General features: G+C 40.8%; 1 protein-coding gene across 2 annotated transcripts in view; it reads left to right on the forward strand.

The window, feature by feature from the left end:
* beta-Man (beta-mannosidase) overlaps positions 1 to 20,625 on the forward strand; it is a 39,742-nt gene that overhangs the window by 7,251 nt on the left and 11,866 nt on the right. For both annotated transcript variants that reach the window (XM_045751174.2, XM_045751112.2), the window contains 12 exons: positions 4,779 to 4,928; positions 5,913 to 6,061; positions 6,293 to 6,501; positions 6,911 to 7,040; positions 8,091 to 8,237; positions 8,698 to 8,869; positions 11,528 to 11,721; positions 13,999 to 14,189; positions 15,594 to 15,784; positions 17,556 to 17,655; positions 18,241 to 18,418; positions 20,305 to 20,452. In XM_045751174.2, coding sequence (XP_045607130.2) covers positions 4,779 to 4,928; positions 5,913 to 6,061; positions 6,293 to 6,501; positions 6,911 to 7,040; positions 8,091 to 8,237; positions 8,698 to 8,869; positions 11,528 to 11,721; positions 13,999 to 14,189; positions 15,594 to 15,784; positions 17,556 to 17,655; positions 18,241 to 18,418; positions 20,305 to 20,452 — 1,959 coding nt within the window. The remainder of the gene's footprint in view (positions 1 to 4,778; positions 4,929 to 5,912; positions 6,062 to 6,292; positions 6,502 to 6,910; positions 7,041 to 8,090; positions 8,238 to 8,697; positions 8,870 to 11,527; positions 11,722 to 13,998; positions 14,190 to 15,593; positions 15,785 to 17,555; positions 17,656 to 18,240; positions 18,419 to 20,304; positions 20,453 to 20,625) is intronic.

Raw genomic sequence — 20,625 nt, forward strand, 5'->3', positions numbered from 1 at the left:
ATTATAATGGATCTCATAACATATACTAGATGGTGTTTCTGATTATGCACAGGTATCTTTCTCTCCCCCTCTCCTTTCCCTAACTCTCACCTATGCCTTCTCTTCATCTTTCTTACCCTTCACTGCTCTCTCTCAGAAAATTTAATATTATGAAGCACCGAAAAAACTGCTAAAATCGCAACAAAAAACACATTCCTGATTTCAGACTTCATGAAAATGGCAAGGGGTCGCTTCAGATGTCGATATTTTGTAAAGGGTGGCACTGGGGCCAATCCTGACTGACCTATGACACTCGCATCCTCTTCATGTGTCATTTTGGATAGTTGGGTGAGGCTAGCTCCAAGCATCTGGCCTCCTAGCTTGGACAGACCGACTTTCTATTATATCTATATAAATAAAAATGTAAATGTTCGTTTATTCAAAATCGCTAATCTCCAAAAGTTCTTCACCGATTGCTTTGAAATTTTGACACAACGTTCCATTTGCATCCGAGCGTGTTTTTATATACATACTATATAGATGTCATCACGTCTGTGACAGGAAAAAACATGGTTTTTTTTTTAAACTGTTTTTCATGTGAGGAAAAACTTTGAATCCTCTTTACCGATTGCTTTGAAATTTTGACACAACGTTGCATTCGAATAGGCACGTGTTTTTATACCTACTATATACATGCCTCACCTGTGACAAGAAAAAGACATGATGTTTTTGAAAAACAGTACCATCTGTTGGACGTATGAGCAACACATCTCCGAGAGTTCTTCACCGATTGCTTTTGACACAACGTTCCATTTGAATACGCACATGTTTTTATATACCTACTATATACATGCCACACATGTGACAAGTAAAAACATTTTTTTTTAAACAGCGCCATCTGTTGCACGTAAGAGCAACACACGCTATACTAAATATGTTAAGATTCCATTTCAATGTTTCCAATTGCATTGACAAATTGAATTTTTCATAATTTCGATTTATTTTCACTTTGAATAAATTATTTTGTGTGACATTGCATTGGAATTGAAGCTGTGTTGTTTACCATACAGTTCATTTCGTGAGTTTAGTTTATTTTTTTATTTTTTCATTGTTTGTCATTTCGTTTTTTTAACTGTTCTTATTTTTCAGTGAGGGGAACATCAAATCATTTGGTCCCGATTTTCTGATGGGAACATCAGATCGATTGATTGATTGATAAAGATTAAGCCACCCAAGAGGTGGCACGGGCATGAATAGCCCGTAAGTGAAACATCAGATCATTTGGGAATGCATCGGACGAGGGGGTGGGGAAATGGTGAGGAGGAAGAGGGGACAGGGGAGGGGGGAAATGGTGGGGAGGACGAGAGAATGGGGGGGGGGGAATTGTGGGGAGAACGAGGGGATGGGGGAGTGGGGAATGGTGGGGAGGACTGGGGGACAGGGGAAGGTTGCTGTGGCTCGGCTGTGCGTTGCTGAGCCACAGCAACACGTGGCCGGGTACAGCTAGTATATATATATTTCTCCTGTGAGTGGTAGTGGAAAAGATCATAGAGGTACATAATCAATCTTTCTTTATTATGCACCCCCCCCCCCATACTCATCCCGGTGAACTACCTCGTTTACCTCTGTGGACATAATAAGTCATTAGTCAGGCAGAAAGTATACAAGGAGAACATAGGACGGCAGCCTTTCACCGGGGAACTGAAAATATAATCAGATGCACAATCTATGTGGCGTTGATACCTGTTGCTTCCTTCACCAGAGGTCTTCATCATCGACCCCTCCTTCTGAGGTACGAACAGGAGCCTTTCACAGATGGCGTTGAACTTGCCACCTCTCCGTCAACAGATGGCATTGTCTTCGTCTCACCTAATGTCTTGGAGTTGCAGTGCAGGTCCACAGATGGCGTCGCTATCGCCACACCTCACTCCAGAGAAGGTGTTGATACCGTCACACACCAACTCACAACTGAAAATGAAGAAACAACGACGTTTCGGTCCGTCCTGGGCCATTATTATTACCTGTGTCATTTGCCCTACTCTACCTTATTTCTACAGTCTGCTAAAACTCACAAACTTCTTGTTCTTCATCGTTCTATAATTTTTTCAAGCGGCTCTCTTGGCTGTCCTCTTGCCTCCCGGCATGCCAAAACTCTCGCTCTTTATCTTGGAACTTTTTCTCCTGCCCACCTGCATCACTCTTGGGGACTTAATCGAAAGATTGTGCTTGCAGCCCTCCTGTAAGATGCTTAATCTTGATGTTGATTCTCTTTTTGTTAATGTTCCCTTTAATTAATGATGTTCATTCTTTCCTTAGAAGGCGACTGAGGGCCTTCTTCATCTCCCGCTTAATACTGATGTTTTCCTTGAACTCGTCAGACTCGGTATTGACTCTTAACTCTTTCTCTTTTAATGGAAAATAATTATCTCAAACTTTCGGTGTCGCTATGAGTTCCCCGCTCTTCCCTGTTCTTGCCAATCTCTATATGGAATACTTTGAAACTGTTCTTTCCTTTCCACTATTGACACTTGTCCCTCTCTCTGGCTTCGCTATGTTGATGACAATTTTTGCGCTATGGCCTCGAGACTAGTATTTTCCAGCCTTTTCTCGCCTATCTTAACAATCTGGCTTCTATCAATTTCAAAGATGAATGAGAATCTATTTCCCCTCTTTTCTCTCCTAGACGTTAATGTTCACAGCTCTGGGTCCGGTTTTTCTCTCCAAGCAAATCAGGAGGATCCAGTGATAAGTGTTCAAACCTATACGCTGGGTGTTCCCTGGGGACTCCCTATGGACTTGCTCATTGATACATCACGATAGTGTGATTACTCTGTGTATTCTCTCTGCTTACAGCAAGCCTGTGCACGGTGCACAGTACATTCACTGCTTTTCCCACCATCCTCCTTCTGTTCAGAAAAGTGTTCTCGTCTCTCTCTTCCTCCGGGCCTTAGACATCAGTGACCCCTCAATTTCTTGGTTACCCCCTTACATTTTATTAACTGTGCCTATTCTCAAGCCAAAAGAAATTTCTTTCATCCCAAACCTGTTTTAAACACTAGTAACACTGCCTTCTCTTCATATCCGATCTCATAAAATCTCACTAATACCCTTCGCCCTCTTTATGTAATATCCGCTTTTCGACAAACTAATACACTTCGTAGTAATCTGGTTCACACTTGACGGTTCTTCAGTTGTGGGTTGATATCAGCTCATCTGCCACGATTACTGGGACTCATCGTCTGCGTGTATGTGTGTATGTAAAAGCTGGTTAAAATTGCATTTCACCTTTGTAAGCGTGTATTAATCACATTCTGTGGTTCGAGTACCTAATAACCAACTGTACTATATGTAAGAGAACATATCTCGAGCCCCTGATTATGTAGCCATAAATGTATGTATTGTATCTCTAACCCTGTCCATGGAGGACACAAGAGAATGTATATATATGTTGGCTAGCATTGTAAATGTGTGGCCAGATCTGCGGTAGAAAACTAAGAGGAAATAACTGCTTGCTAGTCTCTCAACTTTATCAGGCTCACATGGTCTTTTCTCAGAGCTCTCCGTCAATGTGACCCCTGAGTGTTTAGATAGTGAAGCTGACCATATTACCAGCTGTTCCATCAAACTTGGAGCACCACTCCTGTGCCAGGCAAGTCCACTACGGGCTCACCATAGCCCGTGCTACTTGGAACTTGTTCCGAGTAGCTGAATCTATAACAACAACAACATCAAACTCGCTTATCCCCGCTGGCACATTGACAGTTGCAAGGAAAAAAAAACGAATTTTCTACAATAGTAGCAAAACAAATAAATGAACAAAAAAAATAGACTGTAAAGTTACCTTATATACCATTTTTGGAAAACAAATATAAAGACCTTAGCGACACTAATTGCAAATTTGTATTTCATTTCCAAAATACTATTAGGAAAAAACTTGAGTCACAACTCAATAGTAACAGTAATAATGACAATACGGATGAACGTGACGGTTTTGTTAATAATGTTGAGGGTTGATGTTAACGATAGTAATAGCAAGAGTGATGTTAGCGTTGGTAATACTGATAATGGGGGGGGGGGGAGAGAGGAGGCAGCAATGGCAACGCTCATAATGGTAGTAATACTAAGAACAATGGAGGTAATGGTGTTTACCATTACCTCCATTAGATCAGTTGTAACGATTGAAATTGATCATATATTGGAGAAACTGGTTGTGATTTATTGAAAAAATAACTAGTTGAACACGAAAAAGCAGTAACAAAAATATTGATAGGAATAATGCCATTAGTAACCGTTGTGGGGAAGGGGAACACGACGGCCGCCACTTTGAAGACGTCAGTCTTTAACAAGACTGACCAGAGGACAGGTTGGATAATTGCCAACAGAACCTAACCTACCTAAGTTAGACCTGACTATTCAACACATTCTAGTATATAATAATAATACTTTATATATGAGAAAATGCACATTTGAATACGCACTACGTTAAAATTGACGAATGCGTCATTGGGAGTCGGTGCCGGTTGGACCAGCCTAGCTTAAGAACAAGTTGCCTGGAGACCATGACAAACCATTCCTTACCTGGTGACCCCAATAAACGTCCCTTCTTGGTGATTTTAATAAACTACATATTGACTTGGTGACCTTAATAAATCATCCCTTACCTGTTAACCCCAATTAAACCACTTACTTGACCTATTGACATTGATAAACCATCCCTTTCCTGACGATCGTGATAAACCATTCATTGATGACAGCACTACGAACCAGAGATCTGATGTAGCGTGTTGTGTGCTGAACAGGTTTGGTGGTGGGCGGGACGGTGCCTGGTGGGGTGTACACCGATCTCCTCAAGGCTAACGTCCTCACCTCCGACGTTTACTACCGCTACAACGACCTCGACTATCGTTGGGTCTCCGAGCAGAACTGGACTTACTCCACCACACTAACTGGTAGGTGGTCTCCACTTGGTCTGTAGGCAGCCTAGTTCTTCTGCGCCAACTGCTGCTGGCAGGGTTAAGCAAGCATGCCAGGCGTCGTCTATTATAACGCACTATATATATTGGTATTTACAAATTATTGTGCTTAAATATGAAAATAAAGCATGAGTTTTAGATACTATATATAATGTAGGGCAGCTGTGTCATAGTAACACTGACAATAGTAGGAGAATGAGCGCTAAAGAGCATTTAGCTTACATATTCCCAACGCTGTTTTTCAAACATTTTTGGAACTTTAGGCCTTTGGCATTAGGCGGTACGATTACTTGGCAAAAATAACAAGGATTTTTGACATTAGCAAAAATTAAAACCAGAAAATAGATTATATAATTAGTTCTACGATACAGTTTAAGTTTCCTTAGTTCAACATTTTTAATGTAAAAGTAAATGTTTTTCATACAGTAACTAGAGCAGGCAGCTGTAGTGTATAAGTGTTGTGGCATAAAGACTCAGTATGTAATGTAACTAGCTTCAGTGTTATACTGTATTTCTGAACTTATGCATTATTATTGGGTAAAGCTACGTTAGGTTAGGTCGCTTATATTAGTCGTTTTATAGTTAGATTTAGCCGTGAATAAGGCAATTAGCACTACTATTATCGCCTCGGTTACAGAATAATTAACTTATTAGCTCATTTTCACATATTTTTAATTTAAAGACCTTTATACGAATTATATGTCAAGTTGCCATATACTATAAATGGATTGCTTAACACAGCCTCAAACCTTGTAGATCCCAAGGACTCTTCACTAGTAGCCTCAAACCTTGTAGATCCCAAGGGCTCTACACTAGTAGCCTCAAACCTTGTAGATCCCAAGGACTCTACACTAGTAGCCTCAAACCTTGTAGATCCCAAGGGCTCTACACTAGTAGCCTCAAACCTTGTAGATCCCCAAGGACTCTACACTAGTCAATAGTTGTGTTGTGCTCCCACAGCTTCCCAGGACCTGGTGGACCAGGAACGTGTTGCTCTGGTGTTCCAGGGGCTGGACACGGCCGCCCAGGTGCTACTCAATGGTGAACTTGTCGGAACCTCCGATAATATGTTCGTCAGATACGTCTTTGATGTTAAAGAACACCTTCAGGTACCTGATGATAATGTTTGTATATGTTAGAGATCCACGTGGAAATAATGTATGTAATATATCTAAATTAATTTTCCTGTGATTAGGCCACATTGTGTATATATACAGATAAAGATGTTTAAATATATACACACAAAGTTTGTAAAACAGCGACGGAATAATAATGCAACAATTACTTTATAAATTTTTCATATTATTCTTCACATTGATAGCAGTTGTTGCATGTTGCAGACGTCCGAGGATAACACCTTGGAAGTCATGTTTGAGTCGCCTGTCGAGTACGCCGCTCGCCAGTATGAGGCCCAGGCCGCAGACTATGTGGTCCCGCCCAAGTGTGTCGATCCTGCTTTTAAGGGAGTATGTCATGCCAACCACATCCGTAAAATGCAGGCATCCTTCAGCTGGGACTGGGGTCCAGCATTCCCCAACATGGGCATATGGTGAGTGGCATTACCAACGATTGATAAAGATTTAAGCCACCCAAGAGGTGGCACGGGCATGAATAGCCCGTAATCACCATTACCAACCCTCAGCTTGGTCATATATAGTGAGGCATTGATAATGATCTTGATAATGATAATTACTGATAATGAGGCATTAGACTTGGGCATTGAGTGAGAGGCATTACTGGCCGTGGACTTTGGTATATGACACAACATTAGTGACCCCAACACAGTTTCTGGTCTCGGAGTGTGCTATGGGTAATTTCATTGCCAAATTTAGACAATTTAACGTAAAAGGCATTTGTCTGTTATCGGATGCATTATCTTGAGAATGTAGATTATACTAAGAATACTTATTTTAATAAATAACAATAAATATTTTATTTTTCTTGCATTTTAATAAAAGGAAAGACTGGAATTTGGTTGGGTGGAACTCACTGTTGGTGAGAGACGTATTCTTCTCAGCCACACCAGCCTCCCCGCTCCCCACGGTGCCAGATCATGATCTAAGACCAAGCTGGATTGTCACAGTGAAGGTAAGGTAAATGTTGACTTGAACACCCTAGGCTATGAGCAATATTCATACGTCTCTATACGGAAATATTTACGTGGGTTCTATAGGACAGTGGTCTACCTCTTCGGCTCCCAACTGAGGGGGGGGGGGTTCAATTATCAATTCAATCCAATAAAGATATGTTTCATTTCACCTGATGCCACTATTCAGCGTAGCAGTAACACTGGTACCCAGGAGTTAGACAATTACACAACGAAATCACATTAATGTGATGTATCAATGAGAAAACCAGTAGGGGCCAATGTGGAGGATTCGAACCCGTATACTTGGTATTCACAAGCACACGCCCTAAACAACTACACCACGATATGGTCAATAACAATACAACCTGGGATTCAGCTAAATCCTCTACAGGGTTCTTAGGCTTCCACTAAAGCCCAATCAGGGGTTTCATGCATTAATTGCCCCCGTGCACTCTGGCTTTGTGGTAAAGTAGTTCACCTCCAACGCTTCTCATCAAATGTGCAATGATATCACATTAACGCAATGCAGCAATGAGAAAATCAGTAGGAGCCATGAATAGGATTCAAACCCTAGGGGGTTCTGAGGCTTTCATTGAAGCTCAATCAGGGCTCAGAATGCCTATAGGATTCAGTTGGATGCCAGGTTGCATTGCTTTTTGACTATGTCGTTGTGTAGTGGTCTAGGGCGTATGCTTGTGAGTACCAAATATGCGGATTCGAATCCTTCTCATAGCTCCTACAGATTTTCTCGTTAGACAATTGTTGTGGTGAAGGTCAGTAGTTGTCATGCCGGGGTCCTATCGATGAACCTGAGGGCTTCCTATCCTGTATAACAGGGATCATAACCCATTAAATTGGATTATTTGCTATAGTGAGGAAATATATTATTCCTAGTTATTTAAAAGTTGTTACACCTTATATTATTAACTAGAATTCTGTTCATATTAGGGATCTTTGACATCAGTTCCATCGAGACAGTGTTGTTATATATTTGTTTTTTATTTATAATTGTTCGATATTTTATTATCCGCCACATGTTTCTTCCCAAGGTGTGGTGTGATGCTGCATTTGAGTCGGGTAATGTGACTGGGAGTGTGAACATCACCCTGGGGAACCTCATTGCTACAACGGAGCCTAGTGTAGCTACGGTGGAACACTATGAGGCTTTGCTTGCCTTCACCTTCACGCTTGAAGAGGTAAGTTAAATGAGGTGTTATATTGATCAGCTCTTCCAAATTACGTGCAACAATTCAGTTAGATTCATTAGTGAACATTTACAAATTTTACAAATAAACCTAATAAATGGATTGCATGTAACTTGCTTTCACTATATTTTTCACTTTCCTTCTGCCTAGCTAATGCTTCTCTGCACAATGAAAGTAGGAATCTGGGTAATGAGATTTATGAAGAAACAAATATCTAAATTAATACAAATTATACATACTATCTATGAATAAACTGAGAAATTAAGAAAAAATTACAATGCGTTTGTGCACCTTAATACAATGTATCTAATCTAGTTATCCAATTTCGAATAGGAGAAGGGGACTAGTTTCGATTAAATTTAGTACATCTTTGATGTTAAATAACATTTTCCCTAACATTTAAAATCTAAATGTACACACAAGTAATAATAAACTGCACTTGGTTCTACAGGGCCAGGTAGAGATGTGGTGGCCCAATGGCTATGGTGGTCAACCACTTTATCAGTTGACCATTCAATGGACAGACGAAGATGACTCTGAAACTTCCAGTAAGAGTGTTCGAGTTGGGTTTCGAACTATCGAGCTTAACCAGGATTTTGTTGATGCCACCGACGAAACAAAAGGTAATTATCCAGCTGATCATCAGAACACACACCGCCGTCGGGTTCACAATATATTATTGTAGCTTGATTTGAAGGATGGATTGTAATTATCAGTATTCCAAAGATTACCTTCGTGTGGTGGTGTGGTCGGTAATTATCCATAGTGTCTGGTGTAGACACTATGGATAGTGTCTACTATCCACTATGATAGGACACTATAATTATCCTTCGTGTGGGGGTTTGGTCAAGAATTTAAGATAGTCAAACCTTTTTTGTTGCTTATTATCGTGTACTATACAGTAAGTGCTGACAGGTAGTCTTCGTGAGGCGTATATGATAAGAGCATAATAAAGGTTTTTAAACAGCCGCCTTCTGCACAGCTACGGTCTTCATTCACTGAATGCCTTCTAATAGGTAGTAGTGAAAGCAAACACCAATAGCGACTACCCTTATGAACAAATAACTACGAACCATTGCCAAAAACGTTTGTTTTATTAAATAAATATGACACGAATATTATATGTTAAACGACGATTATCTAAAACTAATGCAGAGGCAGCTCAGAGACTGAAAGTTGGTCTCCTCACAGAGTTGGTAAATGTGAGGGATCGTCAACTGCTGTGTAAATTGTATGGGCAGGACTGATGCTCTTGAATACTATAATTCGGCTTCGGTCAGATCTATCCACTACATACTATCTAAAATTATACAAAGCAAATATATTAATATTTCAAAAGGGGAATTTCATATTATCGTAATACTGAACTTTACAATTAATTAATATTATTAATTAATAATTAATAATCTAATGTTTATTCAGGGAAATACACACATCCCAAATGGACTATTAGGTAAATTATTGAAAACTTAAAATAACTTTTACAAGGCTAACCATAATTAAAATGCAAATATTTGCTTTGCCTAATTTCTTAAAAACAAATTTGTCCTGAACATCACACATTGTAAGTTATTGAGAGCATCATTTGCAATTGCCATGAAAGTATGTCTGTTTAGTCTTCTGCCATTGTAGATCAGTGTACATTCTTTAGATGTTTCATCTTGGAGAAATTCCTCTCTCCATTTGCGATAGTCATTATTAAACACAAGTAAATCCATAATGCTATTTCAACATTACATGAGTGAAGACGTTAATCCATTGTTTACTGCTGGTAGTGTTTCATGTTTGTCAGAATTCATTAAGTTGACCAACAAAGTTCTTGAATTGAAGAATTTCTGGCACAAATTCTGGTATTCTACTGGCAGAGGCCCTTAGGCTAGTCACTTAATTAAGCCCTTTCCTTAATCCGGTCCTGTGGTAGTGGCGGACGGGCCGCCATTACCAACTAATTTGGTTATCTTGAGATGATTTCGGGGCTTTTAGTGTCCCCGCGGCCCGGTCCTCGACCAGGCCTCCACCCCCAGGAAGCAGCCCGTGACAGCTGACTAACTCCCAGGTACCTATTTACTGCTAGGTAACAGGGGCATTCAGGGTGAAAGAAACTTTGCCCATTTGTTTCTGCCTCGTGCGGGAATCGAACCCGCGCCACAGAATTACGAGGCCTGCGCGCTATCCACCAGGCTGTGGGAACCGACCTGTGAGATTTATATTTATTTAATTTATATGAATTTATATTTACGTTAATTTGTATACTTCGATAGCAATTTGTATAATGATAAGTGGACTGTATTTCTGCAATAATCTCAATCTCACAAATCGATCCTCTACACATTAGGGGGGTTTATTAAATTTATATATGCAGCCAATCAAACTACAGAATTAGACTACATACATTGAAGAGGTTCCTTATCTTATAGTACAGCAGGTTAGTCCACCAGGTATAACTAGGGTGTAGACAACAAATTATCCTCTTTGAGGTAGCTTCCATCACCCAGTAACTGGTGCACAAAATCTTCCTCGTCTTGACCTGTCAAAAGTGCGCTAGCTGTGAAGCCAGAATCCTATATATGACAAGCTATATCAGAGAAAACACTATACAGTACATGGAACAATAAAGACCTGGCTTAATTACCTTTAGTTTGAGGCTATGTCGCGTTCTAACCGGGTCACCCTATATAATGACATTAATGGCCATAAATGAAAGATACATGGGTTTCGGAAAGAACACTTAACTTGAATTTGTTGACAGCGTGTGATAATGGTACACCTTTGGTTTCCATAACACTTCGTCCAAGTAAAATTAACAGAGAGCCGAATTTGCTCCCGTGTGAGCCTCTGGTCTAGTATCAACAATGGCTGCCCTCCTTCCTCACTCTGACGCCTGGCTTACATTGTCCACATGTCAGAAAGTGATAGAAGGGTCACATTTACTCTACTTTAATATTGATAATTAAGTTAATTTATATAAGATGTTTTATGATGGTAAAGTCCAAAGACTAATGTATTTAAGAACAATTCCCAGCAGAATAGCTGGTGAATTATAATGGTATGTGGTGATGATATCCCGTTTTCTTTAGATGGTAATTCCACTACAAGTTACGTTTTCTATGGGTAACTTGTTGGTAATACAGCTATTATCTGTATGATTATTAAATGGTGTCGGATTTTCCGACACAGGCTACGAGGCCCCCTACGATTTGGTGACTCTCCAAATTATGTACTTTCACAATCCAATGTACCTTATATATATAATATATATAATCTGTGTTGACTGTGTGCAGGGCGTCACTTCCGGGTGCGTGTGAACAACGTGACCATGTTCATGAAAGGCAGCAACTGGATCCCAGCGCACGTCCTGCCGGAGGCTGTCACCCCCCAGTACACTCGCTATCTCCTCCAGTCTGCGGCTGACACTCACCAGAACTGTATGCGTGTCTGGGGTGGTGGCATATATGAAACTGATGCCTTTTATGAGGTTAGGATACATTATATACTGTAACTGATGCATTAAATGAGGTAAAGGCAGGTGAATACCGCGACATACATTTTATGAGCTTATTTCAATCTTGAAGACGAAACTAAGGAATTCTACAAATTAATATATATGTTTATATCCATTTACAAATCTTAATCCATTAATAATATTAGAATTATATGTAGAACTAAATATTTAAATTTTTTTGCTGTTGTAAACATTTTATTTCTTAGTTATTTAGCAGTGCTGAATCTGATTTTTGTTTTTCATTTATTCATTTTCACTGTGAGTGTTGCTCATTCCCAAGAATTTAAAATAATTTATATTCTTAGCTGTATTCACAATTCAGCATGCACCGGAAGATTTACACTTGTCACAGGATTTGACTGTTTCCACCAGAGGCGCCAAGTTTAGGCTGCACCATACAAAGTGTTTTTTTTATGTTCTCACCTGTGGATGAACCCTTACAACCATGTTCTCACCTGTGGATGAACTCTTACAACCATGTTCTCACCTGTGGATGAACCCTTACAACCATGTTCTCACCTGTGGACTCCAGAAACAAAATATCTCTACCCACCTAGCTCCCCCTTTCCCCTTCAGCCTCGTACAAATAGACATTTCCATTTAAATATAAAATCAATGATGAAAATGCTATCTTGAGGTTATCGTCTTGGTTATCTTGAGATGATTTCGGGGCTTAGCGTCCCCGCGGCCCGGTCCTTGACCAGGCCTCCTTTTTGTTACACAGCCCCCAGGAAGCAGCCCGTAGCAGTTGTCTAACTCCCAGGTACCTATTTACTGCTAGGTAACAGGTGCATCAGGATGAAAGAAACTTTTTGCCCATTTGTCTGCGCCTCCATCGGGGATCGAACCCGAAATCTTAGGACTTACGAATTCGAAGCACTGTCCCACTCAGCTGTCAGGCACCCTCTATTCTATGCTTGCCTATTCTTTGAATTAACACATTTAGGTACGTCTGCATTTATGCAGCTACTCTAGACTATATGGAGGGGAGTACAGTGTGTGTGTCAAGAACTAACTGCGTGATGCTAAAAATCCCCATCACACAGGATGGTTAGTCATAGTGGTTTAGTTTAATTAATTTGTTATGCACCTCATACCCATCCTGTGGGCGGTAGTGGAAAGTGTTACAGAGGCACATAATGGGATCAGGGACTGAGCCCCACAATTCATTTAGCTAAGCAAGTTACAATCTTGATGAGCTAGATACAAAATTCAATGCACATGTGATCCATGCCATGGATCACATGGAGAGGGCCATGTGATCTACACTGGCTTGGGTAACGGCGAGTGACTTCAACACTCTACGGACAAAACATGCACGATTTCATCCCGTTTCAATTTCAGACTTTATAAATAATAAATTTGTGTTAAGGTAAAAGTACATACTGTACATACAAGATGAGTTACAAATAGAATGTTGGATTTCTAGATAGCGCTAGTACATACTGTGCCTAAAGCCACTAATCATTTTCGTTTCGGGCAAGGAGGAGGAAAAACACTTAGACTAAAACTTAAAACTAATTGAGATCAAAGCATAAATTGAATTGAAAACGGGAAAAAATAATAAAAATTATAATAATTACATGATGGATGGAACAACAGAAATTGAAACAGAACAGCAGAAGTAATTTTAACTAAACAAACTACAATGTTCTTCAAGTTTATACATGGCGGATATCAGCAGTTAAACAAGTTGGTCAATACTTAATATTGTTTGGTAATAGCAAGACATTGGTTGACATTTAGAAGGTAAGGTAGGTTACATGGCGTGTATTAGGTAGTACTTAGTTTCTCTCTTAAACTGGTTGAGAGAGGGACAGTCGTTGACATGATTGGGAAGGTCATTCCACATTCTGGGTTCCTTGATTTGCAGAGCAATTTTAGTTTGGTTAAGTCGCCCTCTTGGAATATCAAATAAGTATTTGTTTCTAGTGTGGTATCCATGGCTTTTGTTACAGTCTTCTAGGAAAATCGCTCGGGGGTGTTGGGTTACTGGCTCTATTTTTTTAAGCATATAAATTAGGCCTACCCCGACCAGCCTATGTCCGTTCCATAACGCAGACTAATTCCCCTACAAATTTGAAAATATGTATGTAATACATATCCAATACTAATGTCTAGTATTAGACACACTTTAATACTGAAGATATGTAATTTCACGTACATTGTATATACTGTAATGTTAACAATTATGTGCAGTCCTAATTGTTTTCGCATACTGTAAAGTACTATTTTGGATAATCTTTTCAGATCGCTGATGAATTGGGTATTCTTATCTGGCAAGATTTCATGTTCGCGTGCAGCATGTACCCTGTTAATGAGATGTTCCTTGACGCAGTAAGGGCCGAGGTGACTACACAGGTTCGTCGTCTACAGCACCATGTCAGCATCCTCCTTTGGGCCGGGAACAATGAGAACGAGTCCGCGCTTCGAGACAACTGGTAGGCCTTTGCTCTGCAGGGTCCTGTAGCACACTGGTCTACGTTCTTGGTGCGCAACGGATGAACCCGGGTACAGTCCTCGGGCAGGGCAGAAACTGTTGGTTACGTTTCCATTTACCCAGTGCCTCTGTTCATCTAGCAGTAAAATAGGTACCTGGGACCAAGAGTAAGACAACTCTTGCGAGTTGAATCCTGGGAAAGATCAGCATCATAGGGAGATCTCGATAAATCAAAGAACAGATTTATTTACTGAGGACGGGAAATCGCCTGTTTGTGACTGCCGCGGTAACTTTAAATGCACAGCTGCCATATATAATCCTACTAAACCCAAAAGAATACTGTAATTCGGAGGGAAATTAAACCTACAAGAATGTTGGTAACTCATCAATAAGACACACAGAACAGTCGAAAATAGAATAGGGTGAGCTCGGATCGACAAATTCCTGGGACTGAACATAGAGGCCGCATTTTGAGGGTGATTAGGCTATAATTGTTGGTACCCTGGTGTGGCATTATTCATTTACTCCCACTATGTTTCAAACTCAGAAATGTGGATTATGTGGGATCCATTATCATTTTATGTGGTGGCAAGCTGTTGCAATTATCTTTAAGGTTGCGCGATTTCTTGCTTCAAATCTTCAAGAGCAAACTGTTCAATAACTAGACAGCCAACCCTGACCAGCCCACAATTCCTCGTTGTCGGAGATAGGAAGCCTACAATTTTACCTTTGTTCTTAGGCTAATCATTAAGATCCCCTTCGGCCAACTATTACTGATCTTCCCCATGATGCAGCCTAAAAGAATTGCCCAACTCCCTGGCACCTGTTTATGGCTAGGTGAACAGAGGCATCAGGCGGAGCCGTGCTCAACCGTCTCTGTTCGTCAGTACTTGGGGATTGAATCAAGAGTCCCTAGATTGTGAGCCTCGCAACCCGTTCTCGCAAATTCGTAAAGTCAATATTGACTTATTAAATAAGTGCATAGGTGACATACTAAACATAATAGATACCCTTAAAAAGCTTCATAGAAAACACCGACCTTACCTAACCTTGTTAGTATCTTAAGATAAGCATCTTATAGCTTCGTAATTACAATTGTTACTTAACCTATTATAGGTATAGGTTAAGTAATAATTGTAATTACGAAGCAATAAGATGCTTATCTTAACATACTAACAAGGTTAGGTAAGGTCGGTGTTTTCTATGAAGCTTTTTAAGGGTATCTATTATGTTTAGTATATCACCTATGCACGTAGCTAGGTCCAATGAGCTACCGGACCTTGAGAACTCAATACAAATTAATAATTTCGTCGGGTTGGTAACATTTTATGACGGTCATTATAGGTTGTTGATAAATAATTAATGATGAATAATTGTTTCCTATTATTTATCTAATTTATTATAGGTATGGAACTTCCTCCGACTTTGAGCAGTATAAAGCAGACTATATTGTCTTATACGTAGACACTATTCGAAATATTACCCAGACTTTGGACGCTACCAGACCATTTGCTGTCAGCTCCCCGAGCAACGGTATAGAGTCTGAGGCAGAGGGTTACATCGCGCAGTTCCCGTCCAACACATTGTATGGAGATGGTGGGTGACTTGATGTTACTCTACGTTTGTGTATGTGATTACCTAAATGTAGTTACTTTTCTGATCAGGGGGAGAAAGATACTGGCAGTATGGGGCTTTAAAGTTTATTGAAGATTAAATTCTGCAGAACATGTAAATATATAAAGTAAGAATTAACAGTAACAATTCCAAGTCCGAGGACTAGATTTAACTTAAAAGGTACACCCGTAGTAAGTATGAGACCTTAGCCTATAGTGACATGGAAACTAATTCTGCAGAAACCTAAAGCTTAACTGGTACTAGAATTAAGGCCGAGTGCAAATGTGGAGTAATTATATAACACTAGGATATAACAGGCAGGACACAAAGAGTAACTAATAAGTGAGAGACCACATAACACATAATGTACCCGACCAAGAGGCCGTAAGGACCTAATGAATAAGGAGAAGGGGGGGTGACTACAAATAGGGCTTACTAGCACCTAGACTGGGCAAAGTATTAGCTGCGGACAGCGGGACACTTGGGGACCGGCGCTGCACCCCCCTTCCCACATGCAGTGGGGAGAAAAGGGAGACAACTGTGCAAAGCATGACGGGGCACAAAGACAGCCGCTTGCAAAGGGGAGGTGGGTGGGCTTTGCGAGGGCAGGCGGAGTGAGGGCAGAGCCCCTCTGTGCCCCCGTATTTATACGGCCCCAGACTGCCCGCGCAACGTCGCGGGAAGCGCTGCGCAAATGTTTCTTTCTCCCCCATCAGAAACATTCCCGCTTGCGAAGCAGTGGCCATTTTTGGTTTCATTTTTTAATAAGGCGTAGTTTAGACAGCTTTTCAATTCGTTAGGGAGTGAGCTCCATAGACTATAGGTCCCTTGTTGCCTTGTAGACATTACAAAAGATTTATTTTGTTTGAATTGAGTCAAACTAACATAGAAATTTGATCAAACCTAACCTAACCTACCTTCCCTAAGTCAGTAATTCATGTTCCTAACATAATATATTAATATTGTTAGGAAAGAACCAATTTGGAAAGAAAGATCTGAAAATAACGAAAATCACTTTGCCCGTTAGGCAAATCGGGTCTTGCATACATACATACATTAAGCTTATATCGAGATCCCCTAAGGTGGATCTTCCCCCCAAGATGTAACCCCACAATAGTTGACTAACTCCCGGGCATTTACTGCTAGGTAAACAGAGGCATCAGGTGAAAGGTAACGTGCCCAACTATTTTTGTCCCGCCCGGACTCCCGCATCTGAGTGGAGAACAAACCCAGCTACTGACGCACAATGAAATTATATTAACATGATGCATCGATGAGAAAGTCAATTGGAACCATAAGGAGGATTCGAACCCGCACACTTGGTACTCCCAAGCACACACCCTAGACCACTACACAATATGGTCAAAAACAATACAACCTGGGATTGAAGTGAATCCTCTAGTGGGCCCCTGAGTCGTCCACTGAAGCCCAATCAGTACGGACAGAGAATATAGGATGAAAACTGACGAGTTGCTCCATTTTTGACGGGTGTAACCAATCAGAGACAACCAGAGCACAACTCCATTCTTCAGACTGATGGAGTAAGCCTACTATGTTTATTTATTTATTTATTTATATACATTAGGCTTTTTATCCATTCCATTTGTCGTATTGTAAACGTATTGTAAACAATACGGAGCCAACAGTGATGGTAACACACATGTTAACAATCTCAGTGACCGACACTCATGTCACACAGTACAGTATTTACTTTCCCATTTGTTAAGCTGCATGTACCTGGCCATCATTGCAGTTCATTACTACAACTACCTGAGCGACGCCTGGATTGGCGAGAACACACCCCGCACAAGGTTCGCCTCCGAGTACGGCTTCCAGTCCTGGCCTTCCTTCAGGTAAGCTGTAATTGGTCCTCCTTCAGGTAATCTGTAATTGGTCCTCCTTCAGGTAAGCTGTAATTGGTCCTCCTTCAGGTAATTTGTAATTGGTTCTCCTTCAGGTAATCTGTAATTGGTCCTCCTTCAGGTAATCTGTAATTGGTCCTCCTTCAGGTAATCTGTCATTGGTCCTCCTTCAGGTAATCTGTAATTGGTCCTCCTTCAGGTAATCTGTAATTGGTCCTCCTTCAGGTAATCTGTAATTGGTCCTCCTTCAGGTAATCTGTTATTGGTCCTCCTTCAGGTAAGCTCTAATTATAACCTTTACCACACATTTGAACATATCATTCTATGTTGGCTTCCCAATACCAGGGGCAGGGAGCCTCAGAATTGAGATATATTTAGTATTGTGTGCAGTACACAATACTAAATACATCTCCAGAATAAGGCAAAACAAACCACAGATTAGGACAAAACAGGAGATGCTTTACCATCCATAATGTAATAAACCAGTTGAATTGCCCACCCGTCAAAGTGATAAATGCCAAAGCATTAGTTTAAAAGTCATTGGATTGAAAGGTAGTTCATTGCTTGTACTTTTAGGACCTTGCAAGAAGTGACAATAGAAGAAGATTGGTCTAGTGATTCTCCAATGATGTACCACCGACAACACCATCCAGGAGGACAAGAGGAACTTGCCCTGCAGATTGGCCTTCACATGCACCTCCCACCCCAGGACGGCACTCTCAAAGTTTTTCAAGATTATTTATATCTTGGACAGGTAGAAAACTTCATACAAAATTTGTACTTAAAATGTTAATATTAATTCCTCCCAATAATAATTTTAACAATAGAAGATAATGTGAGAACTAAATTTATTGCTAGATTTTTACATAATACTTTGTGATCCAGCTTTATTTCTCTACTTGTTTAATAATTGACATAGGTGCCATAGTAGTAGACAGTGTGATCCTGTGATCTACCTTGAGTTACCACCCCCTTACTCCCAGTTTCATCTGAAAAACTATACTAGGTGTATTATAAACCTGATCAATGCTCTTTCTGAAGTAACGTCAGTGGGTGAATCATTCCACGTGTTACTCTCCGATGCAAGCCTGTTTCTTTTTTGCTTGTTATGTACGGTGCCTTGCCAAACATATATTGTTCCCTCTCTAATTTATTGATCGATATCCTTAGAATATTATTATAATAGTTTATGCTATCTGGCTTGTTCAAAAATTCAATTGTCTATATGGGCAGTTTTCTTTTTCTGCCACAAACATGGCCACACATTTACAATGCAAACCAGCATTAAATGAACAAATCCACAAGGGTCATGACAAGGGTTCGAACCTATGCACGGGATGTTCCCAGCTACGCCTTAGTCAACAGTGCCACGACATGGTAAAATAAAAGAATTGCAACCTGGAGTGCTACTGCCATCACTAGGATCCTAAGACTCACTAGGCAATGATGAACGTTTGTAGACCAGGAGAACTTGTTCTACCTCGAGTATCTACCTAGCTGAAGAGGTAGATACAGAGCCCACGTAGGGCTGGGGCGATCACGGAGCCTCAGGATGCCGGTGGTGTTTCGCCTCCAATCTGTTTGCCTTACCGTAATGTGAACTGTCTAGGAAAACCCCCTCAGGATCACCCTCTAAGACCGGGAGAGCGTCGTGATCGGAATGGATGCCATGTAACAGTTCGGAAACCCTCAAAAGTATCTGGAACGTCGGTAGGAGAGACACTGGGCGCACCTCCAGCCATTACCATGGTCGGCCGCTAGGTTTTCTACTGGACAGGAGCTTCCTTCAGCCCACGCGCTCTGAGCAAGTTGACTTCACACCGCATCCTGTTGTTACCACAGAACGCCTGTCCTGGTCTCTATTGCCTATTTCCTCTCTCCATCTCTGGACTGCCGCGGCAGCACCAGAAGATCGAGGACACCTCCGTTGGCGGCACCACGACACTCGCTGGGCCCGGACTCCCCTGTGTTTACTAGTTGTGTTTTTACGGGGGTTGAGCTTTGCTCTTTCGGCCCGCCTCTCAATTGTCAATCAACTGTTAACTACTTTTTTTTTTTTTTTTTTTCTCCACACCACACACACACCCCAGGAAGCAGCCCGTGACAGCTGACTAACTCCCAGGTACCTATTTACTGCTAGGTAACAGGAGCATTCAGGGTGAAAGAAACTTTGCCCATTTGTTTCTGCCTCGTGCGGGAATCGAACCCGCGCCACAGAATTACGAATCCTGCGCGCTATCCACCAGGCTACGAGGCCCCTACTTCGTAATAGAATGGTCAAAGCACTTTCCTATCATACTTAAAAAAATTACTTTCAAATTAAATTTGCGCGACTTTAAGTAGGACAAGCCTTAGCTGAACTATATAGGAACATATAGTTTAGTTCTAATCCTGTTGACAGGAAGCTGAAGTAATCTACTTCTGCACCCATCTGAGTATATTAAAATAAAATGAAGTAAGGCGGTGAAATGAACACGAGTCAAACTTGACGTAAATTAAATATACAGTATTTTAAATGGCATTCATTAAATGTCACTTTAAATGTCATTAAGCCCTCGTGCAATGGACAGTACCCCTCTATATTAATTGAACAAGTTAACATATTAAATTTCTGCATATTCATATTTGTCGTCTCCGCAGGTCCACCAAGCTATGGCAATAAAAACAGAAACAGAATTTTACCGTCGGGGGATGAGTGAGGTGGCAGAAAACGGTGAGGGGTACACTAGCGGAGCACTTTATTGGCAGCTCAATGATATCTGGCAAGGAGCATCCTGGGCCTCAATTGGTGAGTGCTTTAGTTTTGTTCATTTATTTTGCACCACGTACCCACCCTGTGTGTGGTAGTGGAAAAGGTAACAGAGGTACATAATGCACTCAAGTACTGAACTCCCAATATATATGTATATATAATATCACTAGGCCACCCTCAGATCGTTAAAAGGACGAAAATTCGGGTGG

This window comes from Procambarus clarkii, chromosome 1, assembly GCF_040958095.1.
Source record: "Procambarus clarkii isolate CNS0578487 chromosome 1, FALCON_Pclarkii_2.0, whole genome shotgun sequence".
Taxonomy (NCBI): domain Eukaryota; kingdom Metazoa; phylum Arthropoda; class Malacostraca; order Decapoda; family Cambaridae; genus Procambarus; species Procambarus clarkii.